Genomic DNA, 23,322 nt, shown 5'->3' with positions numbered 1-23,322 from the left:
TGAGGTGGTGCAAGGTTATATGTAAACGTAATCTTTCTCTCAGCATTCCCTGATGAGGGGTTTGTGTCTCTAAGGTCCAAGCTTCATGGCCTGAATGAAGGGAAGGTTTGGCAAGCCACTGGTTGTGATGGTAACCACTTAATGTGAGCTTGATATGTTGGGAAGCTCAGTGAGATTCTGGGCAGAGGAAGACGGAACCTTTTCTCATGGCTTGTCTTCTGTTGTGAGCCTAGTGAGTGGCATCTGTCTGTTTGATCAAGGCAGTCTACAGGTCCAAAACCCATCCTGTCTCTCACCCTCCTGCCAGGGTGGGTGGTGAGCGAGAGTTACTAGGCCTCCATCTATCTCACCTTCTGGACCCAGGGCACAGGAGACCATGCCTTGAGGCTGAGGAAGAAGTATATGCTCCCACTGAGCCTTCAGACCTACCCCATGGGTGTCAGGCAGAACCTCAGCCACAGAGCCGCAACAAGCTGCATGATACAACATGGAAGCAGGCCATTCAGCCCACCACATCAATGCTGGCCATCAAGTACCAACTCTTCTCTCCCCGTTTGCCAGCATGTGGTCTCTAGCCCTCTATACCTTGCCAATTCGAGTGTCCTTCTGTACTCTAGGTTTTTCACTGTACCATGCAAGCAATTTACTTTTATAACTGTGTGGGGGTACCTACCTCCACTACCCCCTCTCTCACTGCTTTCCAGATGTGAACCACTCTCTGGGTGTAAGAGTATTTCCTCAGGACTTCTCTAAAGTGGATATACTGAGTTTATTTATTTCGAGGTTCTGCACAGAGTAGGTGCTTCCAGTTCCTCAGGCTGCACTGCCCAGCAAAACCGCCCCCCTATTTAACCCTAGCTTAATCATGGGACAGTTTACAATGACCAGTTAGCCTACTAACTGGTGCGTCATTGGACTGTGGGAGGAAACCAGAGCACCCAGAGGATACCCACACATTCTGCGGAGATGACGTACGGATTCCTTACAGATGACATCAGAATTGAGCTCAGGACTCCGACGCCCTGTGCTGTGTATCATCACGTTAACGCTATGCTACGATGGTGCCCAGGACTCCCACCCCTTACCCTGGACCTACGCTGTCCAGTTGTAGACTTTTCTGCCATGAGGGAGAAGTTCCAACTATCCACCCTTTCTGTAATGTTGTCCTCCTCGGTGATGCCTCCTCTGCAGCAAGGAAAAGAAACCCAGCACGTCCTGTCCCTCCTCACAGCTCAGGCAACGTCCCGGTGAATCTCCTCTCCAGCCTCTGCAGTGCGTCCATGTTCTCCCTAGGGTGTAGAGTCCCAAACTGAACACAGGACGGTCACTGTGGTCTAACCTGGGTTTTATAACCTCCCTGTTCCCACATTCTGTGTCTGGTTAATGAAGGCAAGTTATCCAAACCCCTTCTTCACCACCTTAACTATCGGTGTTGCTCCTTTGCTGGTTAAATGGCAGGAATGGGTCAAACCACCCAGCCTGGTGTGTTTGCTGCACCAAAGAAAAACAGCTGGAAGAACTCAGTGGGTCAGGCAGCATCTGTGGAAGCAAAAGGTGTAAGTTAACATTTCAGATCGAGACTGCATCGGAACAGAGTCTAACTCAGTCCTGATGCAGGATATCGACCTGAAACATCGACCACCCCTTTGTCTCCCAAGATGCTGCCCAGCTTTCTACGTTCTTCCATTAGCTTGTTCTTTGTTTCAGATTCCAGCATCTACAGTGTCTTGCCTCTCCCCGTCTATTACTCACCATTCTGGTGACCACGCACTCTGCACAAAACAATGACGTAACTTTGCAGTGACCTGCTTTCATTACAGGGGACCCTGTTCGTTGGATCGCAGAGTGGGGTGACTCAGCTCCCCGTGTCCAATTGTCACGTCTACAAAAACTGTTGGGATTGTGTCCTGGCTCGAGATCCTTACTGCGGTTGGGATGGCAGTGTTTGCCAGGATATTCGAATGCAGAAGAACAGGTACCGTCACTGCCCTGTGTTACGATGAAAGAATGTGTCCCCTAATCACGCAGATGATTGATACTGGCTTTTGGGTGCAGGGGTTTTGGTACCTCCTTGCAAGGAAAAATGGGAAAAAATTATAAAGTAAGATTTCTGGGTTCAGAACTCCATTAGAACATAGAACAGTACATCACAGGACTAGGCCATTTAGCCCACGTTGTCTGTGCTAAATGTTTATGTGTCTGTCTGAGTCCTCTGAAATGCTACTGTCGTTTCTGTTTCCACCTCTACCCATGGCAGCGTATTCTAGGTACCGAGCACCCTCTATAACCATATAACAATTACAGCATGGAAGCAGGCCATCTTGGCCCTTCTAGTCCATGCCGAACGCTTACTCTCACCTAGTCCCACCGACCTGCACTCAGCCCATAACCCTCCATTCCTTTCCTGTCCATATACCTATCCAATTTTACTTGCCTATGTAAAGAAACATCGCACACCTCTGCCTTAAATTTTCCTCCTCTCACCTTAAATGCATTTCTGCTAGTATTTGACATTTCTACCCTGGGTTAAAGATTCTACCTACAATATCTCTGCTTCTCCTAATTTTAGAAACTTCTGTGGGTTCCTGAGAAGATGTCAGAAGCAGATTCTCTTGTGGCTTTCTAAAGGGTTCAGAGATTCCTTGAAGAGGCAGGAGTTACAGGGATATGGGGAAAGAACTGGTTTGCATTCTGTGGAAGAGTCTGTTGTTTCACCTTATCACCATGGCCCTGAGATATGGTGTAACTTGAAAATAAAATCTGGAACAAAATTAGGAAAGATTTTAATAACTGGCAGGCTCCCGTCCGTTTAGGCATGAAAAACAAATAGAAAGTGTTGGAAAAAAACTTGCTGATTAGGTGGGTTCTTGTAGAGAAATAAAAACAGAGTGAACTTTGACAAGAATGGAGTTTGGCAAAGGTTCCATCTACTGGAATCATTAATTCACTTTATCTCTTCCCAGTTGCTGACTAGTCTGTTAGGTATTTCCAACATTTCCAGCTCTGATCTCAGATCTTGTCCATTCTTATGTCTGCTATTCAATAGTGCAAAATCTTCCTACTGACTCCAAAGGCACATTCCCGTCTTGGATAGGAATAATTTTATTAAGCACTTTGAACCCAGTAGTTTTCGGCCAGAGAGGAACAGGCAGGCTCTGAAGCCAAGGCCACATCCCCCTGAAGCTAAGCTTTAACTGAGCTGTTACACCCGGATCAAGTGTTCTGGACTGTGTTTGGTTGCCTGAGGGAGCGGAATGAGAATTCCCGAGATATTTGTGTCATTACGAAGGGTTTTTCTTCCTTCCTTTGTCCCGGAAGACAATGGAATTGCACAGTGGAGATGAGAGTTAGGATGAGGAAGGATGGAAGAAAGTATATTATTCACAATCCAGCTGTTGCCTTTTCTGCTGGCCTTCTCCTGAACCTGACCTCAAACTAAATTTAAAATAATCATCAAAGTACACTACATGTATGTCCCCGTATATGGTGTTGAGATTCATTGTCTTGCAGGCATTGACAGGAAAATATAGAAATACAATAGGATTTATTAAAAACTATATTTAAAGACTAACAAACAAGCGATGTGCAAAAGAAGACAAATTGTGCAAAGAAAAATTAAATACATAATACTGAGAACATGAATTGTTGAATTCTTGAAAGTGAGTCTGTACCTTGTGGAATGTTTTCAGATTTAGGGTGAGTGAAGTTATCCACACTGGGTCAGGGGCCTGATGTTTGAGGGGTAATAACTGTTCCTGAACCCAATGGTGTGGGACCTGAGGCTCCTGTACCTCCTACCTGATGGATGCAGCGAGAAGGGGCATTCTGTATAACGTATCTGAGTTCAAATGAAGGTTCTTGACCCGAATCATTGACTGACCATTTCCTTCCACAGATGCTGCCCGACCTGCTGAGCTCATCCAGTGATTTGTTTATTTACTCCAAGTCTCTGCAATATCCGGTGTCTCTGGCAGTTTTGTTTACCAGCTGCAGTACTGGGTAGAAACAACAGCTAGCCGAAAAAATTTTCACTTCAGCTGCGTAATGTGATGCAGATGTAAACAGGTGTATAAACAGGTCCGTCCTGTGTTCAATGGCACTGCGCCATCATCCAGAGAGTATTAACAGGGCCTCGGTGTGTCTACAGACTGGAATTAAGGGGAAGTTGTTTAACAGGAATTTCTGGTGTGGCAGCCTAGTTTCAGTTTGTGTAGATTCCTGAACTCTTGACTATAGCAACCTGGCTTATTCTGGTTCAGATTATTGTCACGTGTCCTGAGATACAGTGAAAAGCTTGTCTTGCATACTGTTCATACAGATCAAATCGTTACACAGTGCATTGAGGTAGGGCCAGGTAAAGCGATAAAAATACAGACTCCCCTCCCCTCTGCTCTCTACTAGTTGATCTCTTATTCCCACTGATCCTCACTGTTCAAAGTTCAAAGTAAAATTTATAATCACGTCACCACAAGCAATCCCCACTGATCTCCCCCCCTGGCACCTGCTACACCTGCCCAGTCACCTCCTCTCTCACCACCATTCAGGGCCCCAAACAGTCCTTCCAGGTGAGGCAGCACTTCACCTGTGAGTCTCTCAGGGCCACCTACTGTATCTTGTGTTCCAATGGGCCTCCTCTACATTGGTGACACCCAACATACTGTGGATTGGGGGGGCTGCTTTGTCGAACACCTTTACTCCACCCTCAACGGGGAATAGTCACCGGTGGCCAACCATACTAGCTCCACACCCCATTCACATTCCATCATGTTGGTCCGTGGCCTCCTGTACTGCAACAATGCGGACACTCCAGCAACACTTACATTTTGTTAGGGTTACCTCCAGCCTTATGATGGCATGAGCACCTAATTCTCCAACTTCTGGAAATGACTCTCTGCTCCCCCTTCTCTTACCTCCTATTCCCCATTCTGACTCTCCTCTTACCCCTTCCTTCTCTTCTCCCTACCTGCCTATATCACCTCCCTCTGGTGCCTTTCTCCCATGGTTCACTCTCGTCTCCAATCAGATTCCCTTTTTCTTCGGCTATTTATCTTTTCCACCTAACACCTCCCATCTTCTCACTTCATCCCCCACCCTCCATCGCCCTCACCTGGCTTCACCTATCACCTGCCAGCCTGGATTCCTTTACTGTCTCCCCACTTCCTTATTTTGGCTTCTTCCCTCTTCCCTTCCAGTGCTAATGAAGGGTCTCGGTCCAAATTGTCGACTCTTTATTCCTCTCCGTAGATGCTGCCTGATCTGCTGCACTCCCCCAGCATTTGGTGTGTGTAACTCAGGATTTCCAGGACCTCTTGAGGCTATAGCAATGCAGAATGAAGTGTAAGAGCTACAGAGAAAATGCAGTGTAGGTAAACAGCAAAGCACAAGATGATAGCGAGGAAGTTTATGAAGTCGAGACCTTTGTACTGGACAGGTGGTCCATTCAAGATTCTGAGGCATTGAGACAGGAGCTGTCCTTCAGCAGGGGAAGATGTGCTTTCAGAATTTTGTACCTTTACAATCTAGGTCAGTAGTGGGTTAGGGTTGGGAGCTCAGGAAATAGGTTACTGGATCAGACCTCATTTCAAATTCCACCATTGAATTCAAACTGAATGTAAAAATAATTAACATTAAAGAGATATGAAAATGGCGGACATAAAGCTGTGGGAGTGATTTTTGGCAGCCCCTTTTGGGAAAGGTATTCTGCTGTCTTGGCTTTGGTTATGGCTCCAGGATCACAATGATATTGGTGCCTTAGATATGAGAGGGCCCAGCAAGAGAATCAGTCCCTCCAGCCCCTTCTGCCCCTTTCCCTCAGAGTGTTCATTGCTGCCTGTCCTTCCAGGCCCCACATTCTCACCCCTCCCTTGAGTCATAGCATCAAGCAGCATGGAAATAGGCCTTTGACCCAAATGGATCGAACTGTCCTAGATTCCCATCGAAGCCGGTGCCGTTTCCCTGTTTTTAGCCCATATCACTCTGAGCCTTTGGCCAAAGGCTGGTGATCTGTAGAATTTATTGCTACACACAGCTGTGGACCCCAAGCCAGTGGTTATGGTTAAGGCGAAGGTTGACAGGTTTTTGATTAGTAAGAGTGTCGATGGTTATGGGGAGAAGGAAGGAGAATGGGGTTGAGACAGATAATAAATCAGTCATGATGGAATGGCAGAGCAGGTTCGATGGGCTGAATGGCCTAATCCTGTTCTGTGTCTTGTGCCGTTAAGATAGGCATTTTGATATCCATGCATTCATCCTGTATCGGTTGTATCCGTGCGTTTTAAATATCATTAATGTACCTGCCTCAACCACTTCCTCTGCTGGCTCATTCCATGCATTCCCCGTCCTCTGGGTGAGGAAGTTGTCCCTCGGGTTCCTGTGAAGTCTGTGCCTCTGGGTAAAAGACCGGGGGCATTCAACCTGTCAAAGGCCCTCAGGATTTTGTGCACCTCTGCACAGTGACTCCCCCTTCTCCTACGCTCCAACCTGCTCAGGCTCTCTCCACAGCTCAGTCCCAACTTCAGTTCACATTATGGATTGTCTCACCTCATCCCTTAATATCAACTCCCTGAACAAGAGGGCTCAGCAGCACCTCCTCGTCCTAAGGAGATTGAGGCAAAGAAGGCTCCCCTCCCCCCCCCCCCATCTTAACTGCGTTTTACAGGAGAGCATCCTGACAAGTTGCATTTCCATCTGATATGGGAGCAGCCGATTATCAGACCAGAAGCCCCTACAAAGGACTATGAGACCAGCTGAGAGGATCATAGGGGTCTCCCTACCATCCATGGGGGACTTATATCAAAATCACTGCGTATGCAGGGCTCTTAGAATTATTAAGGATCCCACCCATCCATCCAGCATCCTCTTTGACTTTCTACCATCAGGCAGGAGACTTTGCTGCATAAAAACAGGAATGATCAGGACGGGAAACTGTTCCTTCCCCCAGGCCATTAGGCTTCTGAAATTCCTCCTGCATTGTATTCAAAGTGTCACTGATTAATCTATTCCATGCGTTACAATATCTAGTTTGTTATTTATGTGTGATTCACCTGTAGATTTTATCCCCACTTTCACAGGTTATCGTGTGTTGTATGTACTACTGTGTTTTACACTCTGGTTCAGAGGAACATCTCATTTCTATATGCATTATATGGTTATATACATTATATACATGTTCTGTATATAGTTAAAAGACAATAAATTACTTGACTTGAAGGCCAGCAAGCCAAAGGCCCTCTTCATCACTGTCTCTACCTCTCTAGCTGACGTGACAAATCCATTGAAGATATACACTCTCGGGGACTCAGGAACAGCCTTGCTCAGCCAGAAAATTCACAGGCACACAGAATCCGACTGACTGCCTCTCGTAATCCTCCAGTGAGAAAGTCAAACTGCATCAAGTTTGTGCATTCTAGTGACGGATCTGGGAGACGATGAGAACGAGCAGCAACTCAGTTCCTCCTAGTCATCCTTCATCATTAGAGTCCACTAGGGATATTCAGGGTAGTGGGAGATTCAATCTCCAGAGAAAACTTTGTATCGGCCAATTTGCTCCAGAAATCAAAATTCACGTTACGAACAAACGCAGAATTGCTGGATTGACTCGGCAAATCAAGCAGCGTCCGTGGAGAGAGAAACCGGTCAGCACCCGTCCTCAGGACAGACTGACTCCCTACAATATTGGTCTGGTTTGGTTTCAGATCCCAGGATTTATTTGTTTGTCAAAATTAAAGTAACTCCCAGAGAAGGAGGGAAAGTACAAGGGATTGGGATTGTTGCTGCACATGCCTCTGGTTCCCTACTCCTGTGACCCGGCTCTACTGGTCCTTGGGAATTTCAGAAGGGAAGTGCAGAGCTTAAAAATGGCCACAGCAGACTCCTCTGTTATTCCTCCCAAAGGGAGGATCTGAAACGAGACAGGAGTATTGGACAGCTGAGCTTAGAAGCAAAGGACGGAGCCTTAAATTTAGGCCATAAAACCATGAGGCAATGGAGCAGAATTGGGCCATTCACCCATGGAGTCTGCTCCATGGTCGATTTATCATCCTTCCCAACCCCATTCTCCTACCTTCTCCCTGTAACCTTTGACACCCTGACTAATCAAGAACCTATTAACCTCCACTTTAAATATACCCAATGACTTTGCCTCCACAGCCATCTGAGTAAATTAGCAGATCCAGTATTCTAAAAAGTGAAAATAACATAGTGAAAGCCATTCAACAGACTCAGTCCATTCAGAAACTGGGAAACACTTCTACATACAGAGGTAACTTTAGAATTTTACAGCAGTTGTTGCTGGGTGAATTGACATTTTAATATCACCAATATGAACTGACAACCCACCCTTGAATAGCAGAGGACACAGGAATTTATGACTTCCCCCTGTTCCTCTCCCATTGTGAATCTATGAAGCACCAGGATATGTTTTAACTTTTATCATATATGCACCTCATTATCTGTGTGAATGTTCCTTTATGTGTTACGTGAGTGAGTTATATGTGCTGTGTTGTGCACCCTGGTCTGGAGGAAGGTTGGCTGGTTTGACGGTATATATGTGTGTGGTTGGAAGAATTGGCTTGGAGTTGAACTTATTGCCACATTTACTGAGCCACAGTGTGAAACTTTCCTTACATCCCGTCAAGGCTGATCATGCCATACATAAGAACACTGAATTCAGAATCAGGTTTATTATTGCTGACTTAGTAGCCGTTTTATTAGGTACACGTTAGCCCTGCTCGTTAATGTAAATATCTGATCAGCCAATCATGTGGCAACTCAATGCATAAAGGCAAGCAGACATGCTCATGACGTTCAGTTGTTGTTCAGAACAAGCATCAGAATAGGGAAGCAATGCGATTTAAGTTACTTCGACCGTGGAATGATTATTGGTGCCAGACGGGGTGGTTTGAGTATCTCAGAAACTGCTGATCTCCCAGTGTTTTCAAGTACACCAGAGTTTACAGAGAATAGTGTGAAAAACAAAATAACATCCAGTGAGCGGCAGTTCTGTGGGTGAAATTGCCTTGTTAATGAGAGGGTCGGAGGAGAATGGCCAGACTGGTTCAAGCTGACAGGAAGGTGACAGTAACTCAGATTACCAAGCGTTACAACTGTAATGCGCAGAAGAGCATCTCTGAATGCCCAACGTGTTGAACCTTGAAGCAGATGGGCTACAGCACCAGAGGACCGCACTGGGTTCCTCCGGTACCTAATAAAGTGGCCACTGAATGTTTGTCATGAAATTTGGTGTTTTGCTGCAGCAGTACAGTGCAATACCCAAACGTGATAAATTACCATAAGAATCTATACTAAATAAATAGTGCAAAAGAGAGCTAAATGTGTTCATGGGTTTTTGGTTCAGTCAGAAATGTGATGGCGGAGGTAGGAAGGAGAAATTGCAGAACAGACTGTAGAGTAGCAGTTAAAGAGAAAGCGCAAAGAAGGACCACAACGAGGTAGATTGTGAGGTCAGGGTTCAACTTCGGTGTATGAAATTCACATTCAGCATTTGACAGCAGAGGCACTGCTCTCAGATGCAGGAATTACTAGGTTGGGAGAGCATTCCTGCCACCCACAAAGTTGTTTGGTAAACTTTGATTTAGTTTACATAGGAGCCAAGGTGGTTCCCTTATTTAACATGTTCCAGGAAGAGAAAAAGCAAAAATAATAAACCATTTGCTGAAGACTATAAATGAAAAGTTATGTTTCGGATTGAGCAGAACTTCATTGAGCTGGGGGTGTTCAGATAGTGTGAACGGGCAAGCCATTCCACATTCTCCCTGGAGATAGCTTACATCAATATTAACCAATTTAAAAATATATAATTGCAAGTTAATTGTGGCTTTAGATAGAACACTACAGCTCAGTCCAGGTCCGTCGACCCCCCCGTGTTGTGCTGACCTTTTAACTTATTCTGAGATCAATCTAAACCTTCCCTCCTACAAAGAGTTCCTTTAATGCCCCTAGGGCTAGGCGTTCTGCTTCTACCCCCGGCAGGGTGTTCCACGCACTCACCACTCTGTGTGTAAAGAGTTCTACCCCTTACTTTATGTACCCGAATAGTTCCTTGGAAAATTATCTACCCTTAATATAATTTGGAATTGATTCTGTATACAGGCTCAGTTCTTCTGTGAGTTAGTCCGTCCCTAGCTCTGCCACCGACAACACTCACCTTGCTGTCCCGTCCAGATTTGCCCCCCCCCACCACATGCCCACTTCCTCTCACCCCATCATTGACCCATTATCAGGTTGGTTAGTGGCGAGTTTATTTACTAACAATAGTTCTGTTTGGAAGAAGGAACTCAGTAAGTTGGACTGGCTTTGACTGCCCCTCTCTTCCTCTCTCCGTTTGTCCACAATGCCAAGGAAGAAGTTCAACCCTTGCTTGGATCTGGATTGGGGCAACTTGTAAACTAGAGTAACCACCAGTCCCACTGTTGGGGGAATTGAGCTAAGTATGCTGGACCCTCTTCTCATTAACACAGTACCGCCCCTTCAGCCCCCAATGTGATGATCCTTTAACCTATTCCAAGCTCAGTCTAACCCTTCCGTCTCATACAGCCCTCCATTTGCCACTGCTGCCAACAGGCAGGAGGTACAGGAGCCTGAAGACCCACACCTCCAGTTTCTTCCCTGCCGCCTTCTGGCTCTGGAACCAACCTGTAATTCTAGCTTGTTCTATATTTGCACTGGCAGTGTTAGTCACATATTGTTTATTGTGAGATGTAAGTTATGTACAGTTTAAGTTCAGTTAAGATTTGTGTTTGTAATATACTGTGTTGCTGCTGAAGAGGCTAATTATCATGGCATTAATGACTGCGTGTGTATGTACAGTATACCCATGACAACAAACATGAACTTCAACTTGAGGAATGGTGCTGCTGTTCAGAGGAAAGGGAGTCTGTCTGTCAGTGCCCCCCACCCACCACCACCAGCAGGGAAACCACACCAGTTTCAGCATAGCTTTAGACCATAGAAGCTAGAACGCTGCTGCACAGAACAATGCTGTGGCCTCAATCTAACCCTACCCTCCTCGGTAGCCCCCTATTTTCCTGTTGCCCAAGTGCCTATCTAAGAGTTTCTTTAATTTACTCCAGTGTATCTGTCTCTACCATTGTTCCTGGCACTCATCACTCACTGTAAAAAAACTCACCTCTGACTCATTCCCTCCCTCCCCTCTTGACTTCGAGCAGATATACGCAGCAATGCTGCTCCCAAGGCTCTCAAGACAAGACCTCCGTCATTACGGGACTCGCACTGATAGTGGTGGGGCGACCCACAACACTGATACAGCACCTTTGGGCAATGGCCCAGAGAGTATCCCACTTCACAGACGATTGTGGGGTGGGGGGGATACAGAATGAGGTCTGGACAATGGCCCAGAGAGTATCCCACTTCACAGACGATTGTGGGGTGGGGGGGGGGTGCAGAATGAGGTTTGGACAATGGCCCAGAGAGTATCCCACTTCACAGACGATTGTGGGGTGGGGGGGTGCAGAATGAGGTTTGGACAATGGCCCAGAGAGTATCCCACTTCACAGACGATTGTGGGGTGGGGAGGATACAGAATGAGGTTTGGACAATGGCCCAGAGAGTATCCCACTTCACAGACGATTGTGGGGTGGGGGGGATACAGAATGAGGTTTGGACAATGGCCCAGAGAGTATCCCACTTCACAGACGATTGTGGGGTGGGGGGGATACAGAATGAGGTTTGGACAATGGCCCAGAGAGTATCCCACTTCACAGATGATTGTGGGGTGGGGGGGGGTGCAGAATGAGGTTTGGAAATAGCCCACAGAGTATCCCACTTCACAGACGATTGTGGGGTGGGGGGGGTGCAGAATGAGGTTTGGAAATAGCCCACAGAGTATCCCACTTCACAGACGATTGTGGGGTGGGGAGGGGAGGGGGTGCAGAATGAGGTTTGGAAATGGCCCAGAGAGTATCCCACTTCACAGACGATTGTGGGGCGGGGAGGGGATGGGGCACAGAATGAGGTTTGAGAGTGACAGATCTCGGGTGAGAGGGGGTACACTGAACTGAAGTGAGCTGAACTGAACACGCCTGGACTCTTTAGATGACTGCGGGTTGGTGTTCACTCATTTTTTGGCCGTTCGCTTGACTTGTCTTTTTTGTGCATTGGGGGCTTGATGTTTTTCTTTGAACGGGCTCCATGGTTTTCTTTGTTTCGTGGCTGTCTGTGGGAAGTCAAATCTCAGGGCTGTGTGCTGCATACATTGCTAATCAATGTACTTTGACCAGAGACTAGAGAGGAAAACGGGCAGGCTTAGAGAGAGATGAAGGCAGTAGGGAAGAGAGCATTGGCTCCCGTTCAGTTTCTTCTAAATGTGAGCATATAGTTGTGACAAACACAAGAGATTCAGCAGATGCCGGAAATCCAGAGCAACACACACAAAATGTCGGAGGAACTCAGCAGGTCAGGCAGCATCTATGGAAATGAATAAACAGTCAATGTTTCGGGCTGTGAACCTTCATCCCAGTTTTCTCTCCTCTTCCTTCCACCACATTTGGCATGAGCACCGGTTTTAAAAAGTGTCTGGTGCACTGGTGAATTCAGGTTAAATGCTATCACTGGCTCGCTGACCCCGGGCTAGAGTGCTCAGTCCCGGTGCCTTACCTGTGAATTGTGAAAACTCACTGAAGAGGCAGATAGATATACAGTGAGGAAACAGGCCATTCTGCCCACTGCCTGTACTAACCATCATGTACCCATTTACACTAATCCCACATTATTCTCCCAAATTTCCTATCAACCTTCTCAGACTCCCCCACTCACAGACAGACAGACAGTCTGTCTCTGTCTGTCTGTCTGTCACTGAGGACAATATACAAAGGCTAATAAACCTATCGACCCACACGTCCTTGGGAAACGGGAGGCTGCAGCCTGCGTACTGGTAAATGGGATCGGTACTGGCGGCCATGGACAGGGATGTCACAGTGCACTCTGTGACATCAGAGCGTGTCAGAGTTCTCGGACAGGACCCTCACACTGCACCAGGGATCTGTGGTTTTCCCTGGGAAAGAGGAGGCCTCTAATTCTCTGAACCCAAAAGTAAACTTTTAAACATATTGAATCGGAAAAGGGGAGAAGTAAAAGAGACAGGAATATGCTGGTGGAACTCACTCAAAGGGCGATAAACTCGTTCAGTCACTCCCAGTGATAGTGATCATGAGTGTGAGCCCCGTTTACCGGTTCCCCTTCACTGGGATGAGGGGGTGAGGGGGGACGGTGTGAAGAGGTAGCTGTGACCTTGTGACTGCCACTGCGCTCTCTACGTGGCAGTGGTGTGGATAGTCCTTTCTGATTCTCTGATCTCGGTGGGGATTCAGCTCCTACACTTGGCTCTAACTTTGTTTCCTCTGTTGCAGAGCGAGTCTGATTCAAGACATTGCGAACGGGAACAAAGGATGTTTGGACAGCAACCCAAATGGTATGTAGCTGTTTGCTTTCGTGTAATCCGTACTATTGATCGTAACGGCCTGTGGTATGTGGGAAGTGCTGTTGCACATCTAGTGGCCTGAGTTTGGTCTGGAGATTGTCAGTCAGCGTGTCAAGCCTGACAGAGAATGGGGTGCAGTTTAGCACAGACCTGCCGGGGGAGTTATAAGAAGCTCACTGAGAAATGGTGGTATGAGGCATGTTATAGGACTGGTATTCAGCAGGAAGGACCAATATGCTCAAAAATGTGCAAACACCTGTTTTTTCAGGCAGTTGTTGGAGAAATTATCATCCAGCCCTCATCTCCCAGGTACAACTGGATGGTCTAAATGTGATCAAAAGATAGTTCAGAGTGCTGTACAGGAGTCACAAAAAGGCCAGACCTGGGGTTCAGATCCCATCTAATTTGAAAATCAGTTTAAGAAGATAAAAAGATGATGTTATTAAAAGAGTTTGTGAAGACACCAGGGTTATTGTTTAAAAACCCAACTGAGTTAGTAGCACCCTTTAGGGCAGTAACCTAGTTGACCTCATTCCATCCGGCTAATAGGTGGCTCCTGTATAGTTGGTCAGAAGTTCCCTTGCATGTACTGGTTCCCATGAGAGGATGGTTGGAGGATCCTCACAGCAGTAATTGTGAGGTCCAAAGGGAACAGAACAAGTATTTGCAAAACCACAGGGAGTGGGTCTAGCTGGGTGGATGCATAGAACCGGCTAGGATTCAATGTCCCAGCATTCTACCTTGTTGATACTGCAGTGTTCACTTCCTGACCTCCACCAAAACGATGTATAATGGAGCACAGCATATCTATGATCCATTCTGACTTCTCCTGAACCACCTATGGGCATTCCTTTTCTTATCCCCTTGCCATTCCCCAGCACTATCCAGCCTCCAAGTTGCCAACAGCTGCAATTGTTTCTCGAGTGCTGATTGTAGATAGATGCAGTTTTAGCCGTGGAAGATCGCTTCTGGGTCAACCCATGTCCGCGAGGAAACGTGCCCGGGTGGCATTCTCCTTAGTGCAGCTGAAATCCAGGGGACAACCGGCAAACCCCACCAGAGAATCAGAACGAGACCAGGAGCAAGAAGATGGTGCAGGGACAGCGGGCAGGGGAAGGGGCGGCCGCAGGTGGAAGTTGACTGGTCCGCACTGTTCTGTCAATGTGTCTCCCTGCCTTGGTGGTCAGTGGCCTCGATTACAGGGGGTGATTAAGTAGGGCTCCCTTTGTCCACCCAAGCCACATTGTTCAGGTAATGTTTTCTATTACAGTCTGCAGTCTCAGGCCCCCGGTCAGATACAGCCTGCACTGGAAGGAGAGGCTCCCCTGGCAGCGGGACACCATTGGGCATCGATTCCCAGATATGTTGGAGAGTTCTGTGTCCACCAGGGCAGGTTCTAACTGAGCCTGGACAGCAATGACCGACAGCATTGAACTCCAGACACTCCATGCCCTTGAAGAACATAATTGCAGGCAATACACACCAGTTTCTCCAATGGAATTGGCCTGATTTCCCAGTGCTCCTTAGCAAATTTACATGGATTTAAGTGATGCGTACAGTACACATTCACCACGTCAAAAGAGGATGGAATCCAAATTCTAGCCATCTGTTCCATCTCCAGCAATGTCTTTCATAATCTCAAAAGCCTGATTAGTTTGCTGCCTTGGCCTTGCTGTCCTTTTTCATCCTCTTGTTAAAACCTTTCATTTCTGGCACCTTGATGTAAACCTCTCTTTTTGCATCCTCTTATTCTTAGTAGGGAAACTGCAGCTGCACAGGATGTTCCGTGTGTGGTCTGACCAAGACCCTACACAACCAATGGATCAATTCAGCACCTTTCAGTAGATTACACTGTGTGCTCTTTATTAAACCGTGTATCTCACTGGGATGATTTGTGTATTGATCTGCCAAAGTTCCTTTGCTCCTCAATCCTCATTTTCCAAGTATACAGATGTTTTTTGTAACCAAATGTAAACTTCACACTTCGCCTCCAGAAGTGTCCAACTTTGGGCCAGTAATGGAAGAGCATTCAATGGTGCTAAGGTGAATCGTGCCCAGCACAACTTCCTGTTGGATGTATTTTCAACCAGAGGTGATTGTGTAACCAACTGCCAAGAGTTTCTATTTATGGCATGCACCTAAATTTGACAACTTGCAAAATGACGTCTTCCTGTGGATCTGGGTGGCTCCTGGTTGGAATGCAACAACAAAATGTCCTGGTTCCTGTCTGTCCTCTCAGACAGACCTGAGGGCACAGTTTTAACAGTAGAGAGGCTCTGTGCTGTACCTTGGGTTGATACCTGCTTACTATCATATTGTTCCGTCTGTGAGGTCACTTTGGGCAGGTTGGCTCTATTGACTCCGAGGGTTTGGAACGTGAGACGGGGTAAAGTTGAGGGCTGTTACCAAAGAGAATTATTTCTCTCCTCCCCCCCCCCAGAATGAAGGTCAAATTTGTTGTATGCACAGTTACAATGAAAAACGGACTCTCTGCATAAAATTGCGGAGAGTTTTGGACGCAGTTTACCAGCCTCCCCGCTAAGACTGTCTGTCTCAGTAAAGCAGCTAGCCTAATCAAAGACCCCAGCTGTCCCAGACATTCTCCCTTCTCACCTCCCCCATCGGAAATAAGATACAAAAGCCTGAAAGCACATACCACCAGGTTCGAGGACAGATTCCACCCCGCTGTTATCACACACTCGAACGGATTCCTGGCCTCAAAGTTTACCTCGTTTATTCTATTTAGCCAAGCAACGCAGATTCGGCCCTTCTGTCCCCTTGAGCAGCACGGCCCCAGCAACCCCGACGACCCTGATTTCAGCCTAACCCAATCGCAGGACCATTTACAACGACCGGTTAACCTACCCAATACGACTGCGGACCGTGGGAGAAAACCGGAGTACCTGGGGACTCTGCCCTTTATTATTTACCTGCACTGCACCTTCTCGGTCACTTTTACACTTCATTCTTCGTTGTTATTTTTACCCTGTTCCGCCACAGATCCAGTCCATACGAACAGTTTGTATGTTGACACGAGACAGTGATAAATCAATAACAATTACTTGCGGCAGCATCACACGTGGTTAGCTACAGCTAAGAATGGTTGACAGGAAAACATCCGTCATACAGACTTTTGTGTATTTATCTGTTTAGATGCAGCACAGAACAGGCCATTCCAGCCCAACCAGTAACCCACCCTTTTAAACTTAGCCTAATCACAGGACCATTTACAATGACCAATTCGCCTACTAACTGGTATGTTGGAGGAAACTGGAGCACCCGGAGGAAACCCACATGGTCACAGGGAGAACGTACAGACTCCTTACAGACAGCGCTGGAATTAAACTCCAGAGCTGTGATAACAATACACTAACCACTACACTGCCACGTACTTTACAAGAAACAACACAACTGGAACAAGCAGGACAAAGTCCGTTCTAGTGCAACGTGATCGAGGTGGCCGCGGTGTTGCTGGACTCCGGTAGTGTTTGGGCTTCTGCTGGTTAGTTCAAGAACTGAATGGTGAAGGGAAGTAGCTGTTCCTGAACCTGGAGGTGTGGGGCTTCAGGCTTCTGTACCTCCTGCTCTCTGGCTGTGAGAAGATAGCATCGGCCCAGGTTCTTTGATAATAATATCACCTGTGTTTTTCCTTGATCGGAATCAATAACCGTGGCTCCATTGCGACAGACAGATGTAAACACCTCCCGAGCTGTAGTGATGTTCCTTGGCAGTGTTGGTATACGGTTTATTATTGTCTCGTGTACTGAGCTACAGTGAAGAATGTTGTTTTGCATGCCATCCGTGCACATCATCTATACACTGAGGTAGTACAAAGGCAAGAGCAGTACAGGAATGTAGAGTCAAGTGTTAAAGTTACAGGGAAATAGGACCAGTGACAAGGCAGATTGTGAAGTCAAGAATTCATCGTTATCATGCACGAGGTCCATTCGAGGGTATTCTGGAAGCTGTTCTGGTGGTGCGTGTGTTTTATATCTTCTGCCTGCCTGATGGAGGGTGGGTGGGGTGGATGGAGAAGCGAGGACACCCGGGGTAGGAGGGAGTTTTTGATTATGCTGCTGGCTTTGCTGAGGCAGTGGGGGGTGTAGGGAGGCTGGTTTTCAAGATAGACCGGGCTCTGCCCACCACTCATTGTGTTTGTGGGAAAAGCATAAGACATAGGAGCAGGATTACGCCATTCAGCCCATCTAACCAGCTCGCCCGTTGATCATGGCTGATTTAATTCCTCACTCAACGTTGTTCTCTTGCCTTCTCCCTGTAACCTTCAATGCCCTTACTAACCAACCTCCACTTTTAGTATACCCAACGATTTGGCCTCCACAGCAGTCTGTGCAAAGAATCCACACATTCACCACCCTCCAGCTGGTGAACCTCCTCCTCATCTTTGTACTAAAGGGATGTCCTTGCATCCTGAGGTTGTTGCCATTTCAGGCTGTGACGTCTCCAGTGGTTTGTTTTTTATTGTTTGTCCATAAACATTGACGAGGGTCGATGGGGACGTGCCATATCCCCTTGGGCTTCGGGGGCGTGGAGGTACTGGTATGTTTTCTAGGCCACAGGCTGGACCAAGGCAAGCTATTGGTGATATTTGCATCTAGGAACCTGTGGCTTCCAGCCACCTCCACCTCAGTGTGCACACCGCCCTGCTTCCTGAGCTCTATTGCTGACACTGAGGAAGAGGTTGTTGTCTTGGTATCAGCCACTAGGCTGCCTGTCTCCTTCCTGTATTCATCATGTCATTAGTGCAACAGATCCTTTCTCCCATGGTCCACTCTCCTGCCCTATCAGATTCCTCCTTCTTCAACCCATTACCTTACCCACCCTTCCAGCTTCTCACTTCATCCTCCCTTTCGCCTTCCCCCTCATCTATTACCTTCTAGATTGTTCTCCTTCCCCTCCCCCAGCTTCTTATTCTGGCTTCTTCCCTCTTCCTTTCCGGCCCTGGTGTAGGGTCTCGGCCTGAAATGTCAGCACTTTACTCCTCTCCATAGACCTGCTGAGTTCCTGCAGCTCTTTGCCGGTGTGCATCCTCTTGTTCCTGCTGTCTGAGATCTGGCTCCACACATGCTGGTGGTATCTCTGAGCCTGTAGATGAAGTTGGAGGCAAATCTGTCCCCGCAGTAACTGTAGAGTTCGGGGGCTGAGGTCGCAGCCTTGTGGGGCACCAATGTTGTGGATAATTGCGGGGAGGTGTCACTGCTTATCCTGTCTACACTTGCAGCACGTTGATAAACCTGCCTTCTCTTTCCACCCACAGTTACAAGCAGAAGAGTCCAGCTGGGATCGGACGTGCTCCTGCAGTGCCCACTTACTTCGAACATAGCCACAGTGCAATGGAAAGTCAACGAGGAAGAAATGGCCAGAGGTGATGGGACACAGTACCGGCAAGGAGACAGCTTGCTGGTGTTGAGGAATGTGCAGGCTGATAGCAGTGGGACATACAGCTGTTTTGCCCAGGAAAATGGGGTGAGCCGTGCAGTGGCCTCGTACAACATCAGTGTGACAGATGACTCATCACGTTCCACGCACCTTTTGCCTCAGCACCAGTTGTCCAGGGGCCGGGAGTTCATGTATCTGATCCTCGTCACCGTGCTGGGTGCCCTCTCCTTGGTCCTGAGCACTCTGTCCATCTACCTCGTCTGCTCGCCCACCAAGCGGGGCAACTACGATGTGCACCTGCCCCGGACGTCGCTGGTGGAGCTGCAGAACATCTCGGGCAGCTGCCCGGGCAAGGCCGAGGAGGGCGAGGAGCGGCGGTACTCCGGCGAGCGCTTCCTGAAGATCATCCCCGGCGAGGGAACCACGGCCGGCAACCACCGCGCCCAGGCCGCCGAGCTGCTGCCCCCTCCCCCGCCACCGCCGCCCCTCCCGCTCACCGCCGACTCGGCAGGCTCCACCCCCAACGGGCTGCCCGGCCTGCCCCACGTGCTGCGCAAGATGAACGGCAACAGCTACGTGCTGCTGCGGCAGGCCAGCGAGCAGGAGTCCACCTCGCCACACTACCACTCGTTCACGGAGGAGCTGAGCAAGATGCTGGAGAAGCGGAAGCACGCCCAGCTGCTGGAGAAGCTGGATGAGAGCTCGGTGTGAGAACAGGGCTGGAGGAGGTGCCGCTGACCTCCCGGACTCCGAATGACCTACCTCATTCAGTATTCAAGGAAGCACCCATTACGTGTTCCACCCCTACCCTTCGGCCTCTAAGTCCTGAACCCTTCCAGACTTGTACCTTTCAAAAATCCTGTAAATACGATTTTGTTTAGTTAAAGAAATTTTATATGGAATCTTTGTAAGGACAGAAAGAGACTGAAGTGAGACCTTGCTTGCAGCCCAACTCTGCCCCAAGCATAGAGGTTGACTGGCTTGCTCCCATTCCTATGGGGAGAAAACTCTCTTAAGAGGCAGTTTGCTACAAGTGGGCAGGACAATCACTGAGGTGAGTCGGACGTTGAATCTGTTTGTTACCTTGTCTGGAGTGATGTTTGTGGAATAATAAAAAGCACGTAAGATTGATAGCAGATACTTGAAACTGGTTTGTCACTGGCACTAACTGAGCGAGGGTGTGTTGGCTATTCGATAGCGTCGACCAGCAGAAGTGAGTGTAAAGGCAGCCGGTATCCTCACCCTTGCTGAGCACTGGTGATTAGAGATGCATTTCTTTTGCCTTGCGCTGCCTTGCTCTGCGACACTGTCTCCTGGACCCCGCTAGCTTTCTTAGAGTCTTAGAAAAATTCCAACCAGATCCTTAGAACATAAAACAGTACAGGTCCTTCAGCCCATGACCTCTTAACATATTCCAAGATCAAAATAACCCTTCCCTCCCAAATAAACCACTATTTTTATTTCATCCATGTGCCTGTCTTTGAGTCTCTTAAATGTTTCCAATGTATTTGTCTCTATCACCACCCTGCTGTGTGTTCTACGCACTTACCATTCTCTGTGCCAAAAGCCTACCTCTGAAGTACTCCCTATACACTCCTGCAGTCACCTTAAAAGTGTGTCCACTTGATGTAGCTATTACCGACCTGGGAAAAAGATATTGACTGTCCACTCTATTCTTTTTATCTTATACATCTCTATCAAATCACCTCTCATCCTTCTTTGCTCCAAAGAGAAAAGCCCATAGCTTGCTTGACCTTTCCTAACAAGACATGTTCTCCAATCCAGGCAGGGTCGTGGTAAATCTCCTCCGCACTCTCTCTAAAGCTTCAACGTCCCTCCTGTAATGTGGCGACCAGAACTGAACACGATTCTCCATTTGGCCAAATCGGGCTTAATTCTGAACTGTGCTGCCCTGGAACCAAGAGCTGGTGTGGGGAGTTCGGCTTCAGGACCTAACCCAGTTCAGCTGTGTTCTAATTCAATGTTTGCATCAAATGATGTGCATTCCTGGGAGCCTTTATAACGGACAAACGTGCATGGTGGAAAAGAATTCTTCAAAAAAAAAAATTGTCTGCTCTCTCGTAAAAGGGGGTTGCACTGTTGAGCCTTGGAAAATACATAGGAACAGGTGTGACAATCACCTAACATCCTATTTGTAAAGTGTAAAGGAACTTTTTACCTCAACAGTGCTTAGTTACAGTAGAATAGATGCCCTGGCAGACCAAAGCATGTGGCCATTGGGAAGCAGTGATAGACTCTGAGGTTTAAGGTAAAGCAGAGGGATGGGGTTTACTCAGTACAGGGAGACAGTGGATATAGTTGTGGACGAGATGATCAAGAACATGAAGTAGAACTTGTTTACTATGGCTGTGGGGTATCTTGTTGCTTGCCTCATGGTGGTGGTTGGTAGTGTGAGGTCATTTATCTTGCGGCAGGTGGGAGAGGCAAGGGTACAGGGCTCCCTTCCCTCAAGTCCAAACTCAGCCAGCCGGGATTTAACAACAACTCAACAGGGAATGTGTTGGATCAGCTCTTTGCTTCGCTGGCCTCTAGTGCAGAGACCTAGGACACCACAGAGAAAGGGTAAGTGAAGGACTTTAGGACTTTATTCCCTAGAGCACAGGAGAATGAGGGGAGATTTGATAGAGGTATACAAAATTATGAGTGATATAAATAGGCTAAATGCAAGCAGGATTTTCCCACTGACGTTGGGAAAGACTAGAACTAGAGGATTAAAAGTGCAAGGTGAAAAGTTTTTAAGGGGAACATGAGGGAGAACTTCGCTCAGAAGGTGATGTGATTGTGGAACGAGCTGCCAGCAGAATTGATGGATGCGGGTTTGATTTCGACATTTAAGAGAAATTTAGATAGGTACAGGGATGGGGGAGGTATGAAAGGCCATAGTTCGGGTGCTGGTCGATGGGACTAGGCAGGTTGGGTTTGGCATGGACTAGACGGGCCTGTTTCTGTGCTGTGGTATTCTATGAAGCAAAACGGTCGTTTAACCTGGGGAGGGAGAAGGGCGGGGTAGGGAAGAATGTTTTGTTAACCTGAAGAACAGTCAGTTAACCTGGGGAGGGAGGAGGGCAGGGTGGGGAAGAATGTTTTGTTTACTGAAGAATGGGTGGTTAATCTGGGGAGGGTGAAGGCGGGGTAGGGAAGAATCCTTTGATAGCTAAGTAGGATATTACATGTCTCAGCATTGCGCGCAGAGCCAGGTTAGTACGGGTAACATCTCTCCCCTGAGAACCACTAATAAACCAAATTAGATTGAAGCTTTCAATAAGAGATGAGGTAATACTGGGATTGGCATTTTGGGCATTGAGGCCCATGGGATGGGTGCAGGAAAATGTGGGAATGTGCCTTTGAGGTAGGAGATCAGTCGTGGTTCTCGTTAAAGGCTAGAGCAGACATAAAGGGCCAAACAGTCCATCCTTGCTTCTGTTTCTTATGCCTCCTTTCTAGAGTGAGACAGATCTATCTCGATTAGCCAAACCTCTTCACAAGAGGATGTTTCCATCTGGATTGATCCCAAGTGTCAAAAGTGAAAGGTCATCTGCTGTGAAAGAGGCCATTTCAACTGCAGGGAACTGGTTGTTAGTCATCAGTGAGACAGCCATTGGGGTTATTGAGAGCCTGGTGGCCAATTGGATGAGATCTTGAAATCAGATGGGCAGGTAGTTCGATGGTGACCGACATGTGATGATGGGGGCATAAGACAGGTAACTGTAGCGACCCGACACAAAGTGAAGCACCAATCAGGAACTGAGACTAAAAGAGAGTCCCAGGTCATTGGAACTAGAAGGCTATAAATAATAATCTGGCTAAAATGCTATGTCAAATGTTAATAAGCACAGAAAGACCCATAGATATGAGCTGTAACTCTTGCAATTGAGATATATTTTTGGAACGATGTGTGAGAGTGGGGTCTAATTGTTCCTAATCCATATTGGAGTTTGTATATGTTTCCTGGCCAATTCTGCGATGTAACCAGTGTAATTTATTTGTGGATCATGCTGTATGTCTGTACATTAAATTAATCTTTTATCCATTCTTATTGTGTTTGTTAATACATTACCTCTAATATAAAAACCTGGCATTGTGCCTTTCCCAATTACAAGTTAGAGCCCAGAATTTACATTTTAATCCACTGACAGACATCTGGGGAAAACCAGCAATTACAGTCCATCGCTAGCCTCCCACTCAGCTGAGTGGTGTTGTGGTACGTCAGGGAGCCTCAGGGTTCGACGTGTTGTGCAATCAGAGATGCTTTTCTGCACAACACTGTTGTAACACACGGTTATTTAAGTTACTATTGCCTTCCAGTCGCTTGAACCAGTCTGGCAAAAGTGGGGAAAAAGCCAGAATAAGAGGGTGGGGAGAGGGGAAGGCATGCAAGCTGGCAGGTGATAGGTGAGACCAGGTGATGGGGAAGGTGTGTGTGTGGGAGTTGGAGATTAAAGAGAAAT

At 47.4% G+C, this 23,322-nt stretch overlaps 1 protein-coding gene across 4 annotated transcripts in view; it reads left to right on the top strand.

Annotated features, from left to right (window-relative positions):
* The window catches only part of sema4gb (sema domain, immunoglobulin domain (Ig), transmembrane domain (TM) and short cytoplasmic domain, (semaphorin) 4Gb), a 237,962-nt gene that overhangs the window by 172,395 nt on the left and 42,245 nt on the right, over positions 1-23,322 (top strand). For 3 of the 4 annotated variants that reach the window (XM_073026894.1, XM_073026896.1, XM_073026895.1), the window contains exons 13-15: positions 1,821-1,975; positions 13,386-13,447; positions 18,732-22,906. In XM_073026894.1, coding sequence (XP_072882995.1) covers positions 1,821-1,975; positions 13,386-13,447; positions 18,732-19,564 — 1,050 coding nt within the window. In that variant the 3' untranslated portion in view covers positions 19,565-22,906. Of the gene's footprint in view, positions 1-1,820; positions 1,976-13,385; positions 13,448-18,731; positions 22,907-23,322 lie in introns of those variants that run through there. The other variant, XR_012096070.1, reaches the window with a different exon arrangement.

Source organism: Hemitrygon akajei, chromosome 23 (genome assembly GCF_048418815.1).
Source record: "Hemitrygon akajei chromosome 23, sHemAka1.3, whole genome shotgun sequence".
Classification (NCBI taxonomy): domain Eukaryota; kingdom Metazoa; phylum Chordata; class Chondrichthyes; order Myliobatiformes; family Dasyatidae; genus Hemitrygon; species Hemitrygon akajei.
This window is presented reverse-complemented; position numbering and strand designations above follow the sequence as displayed.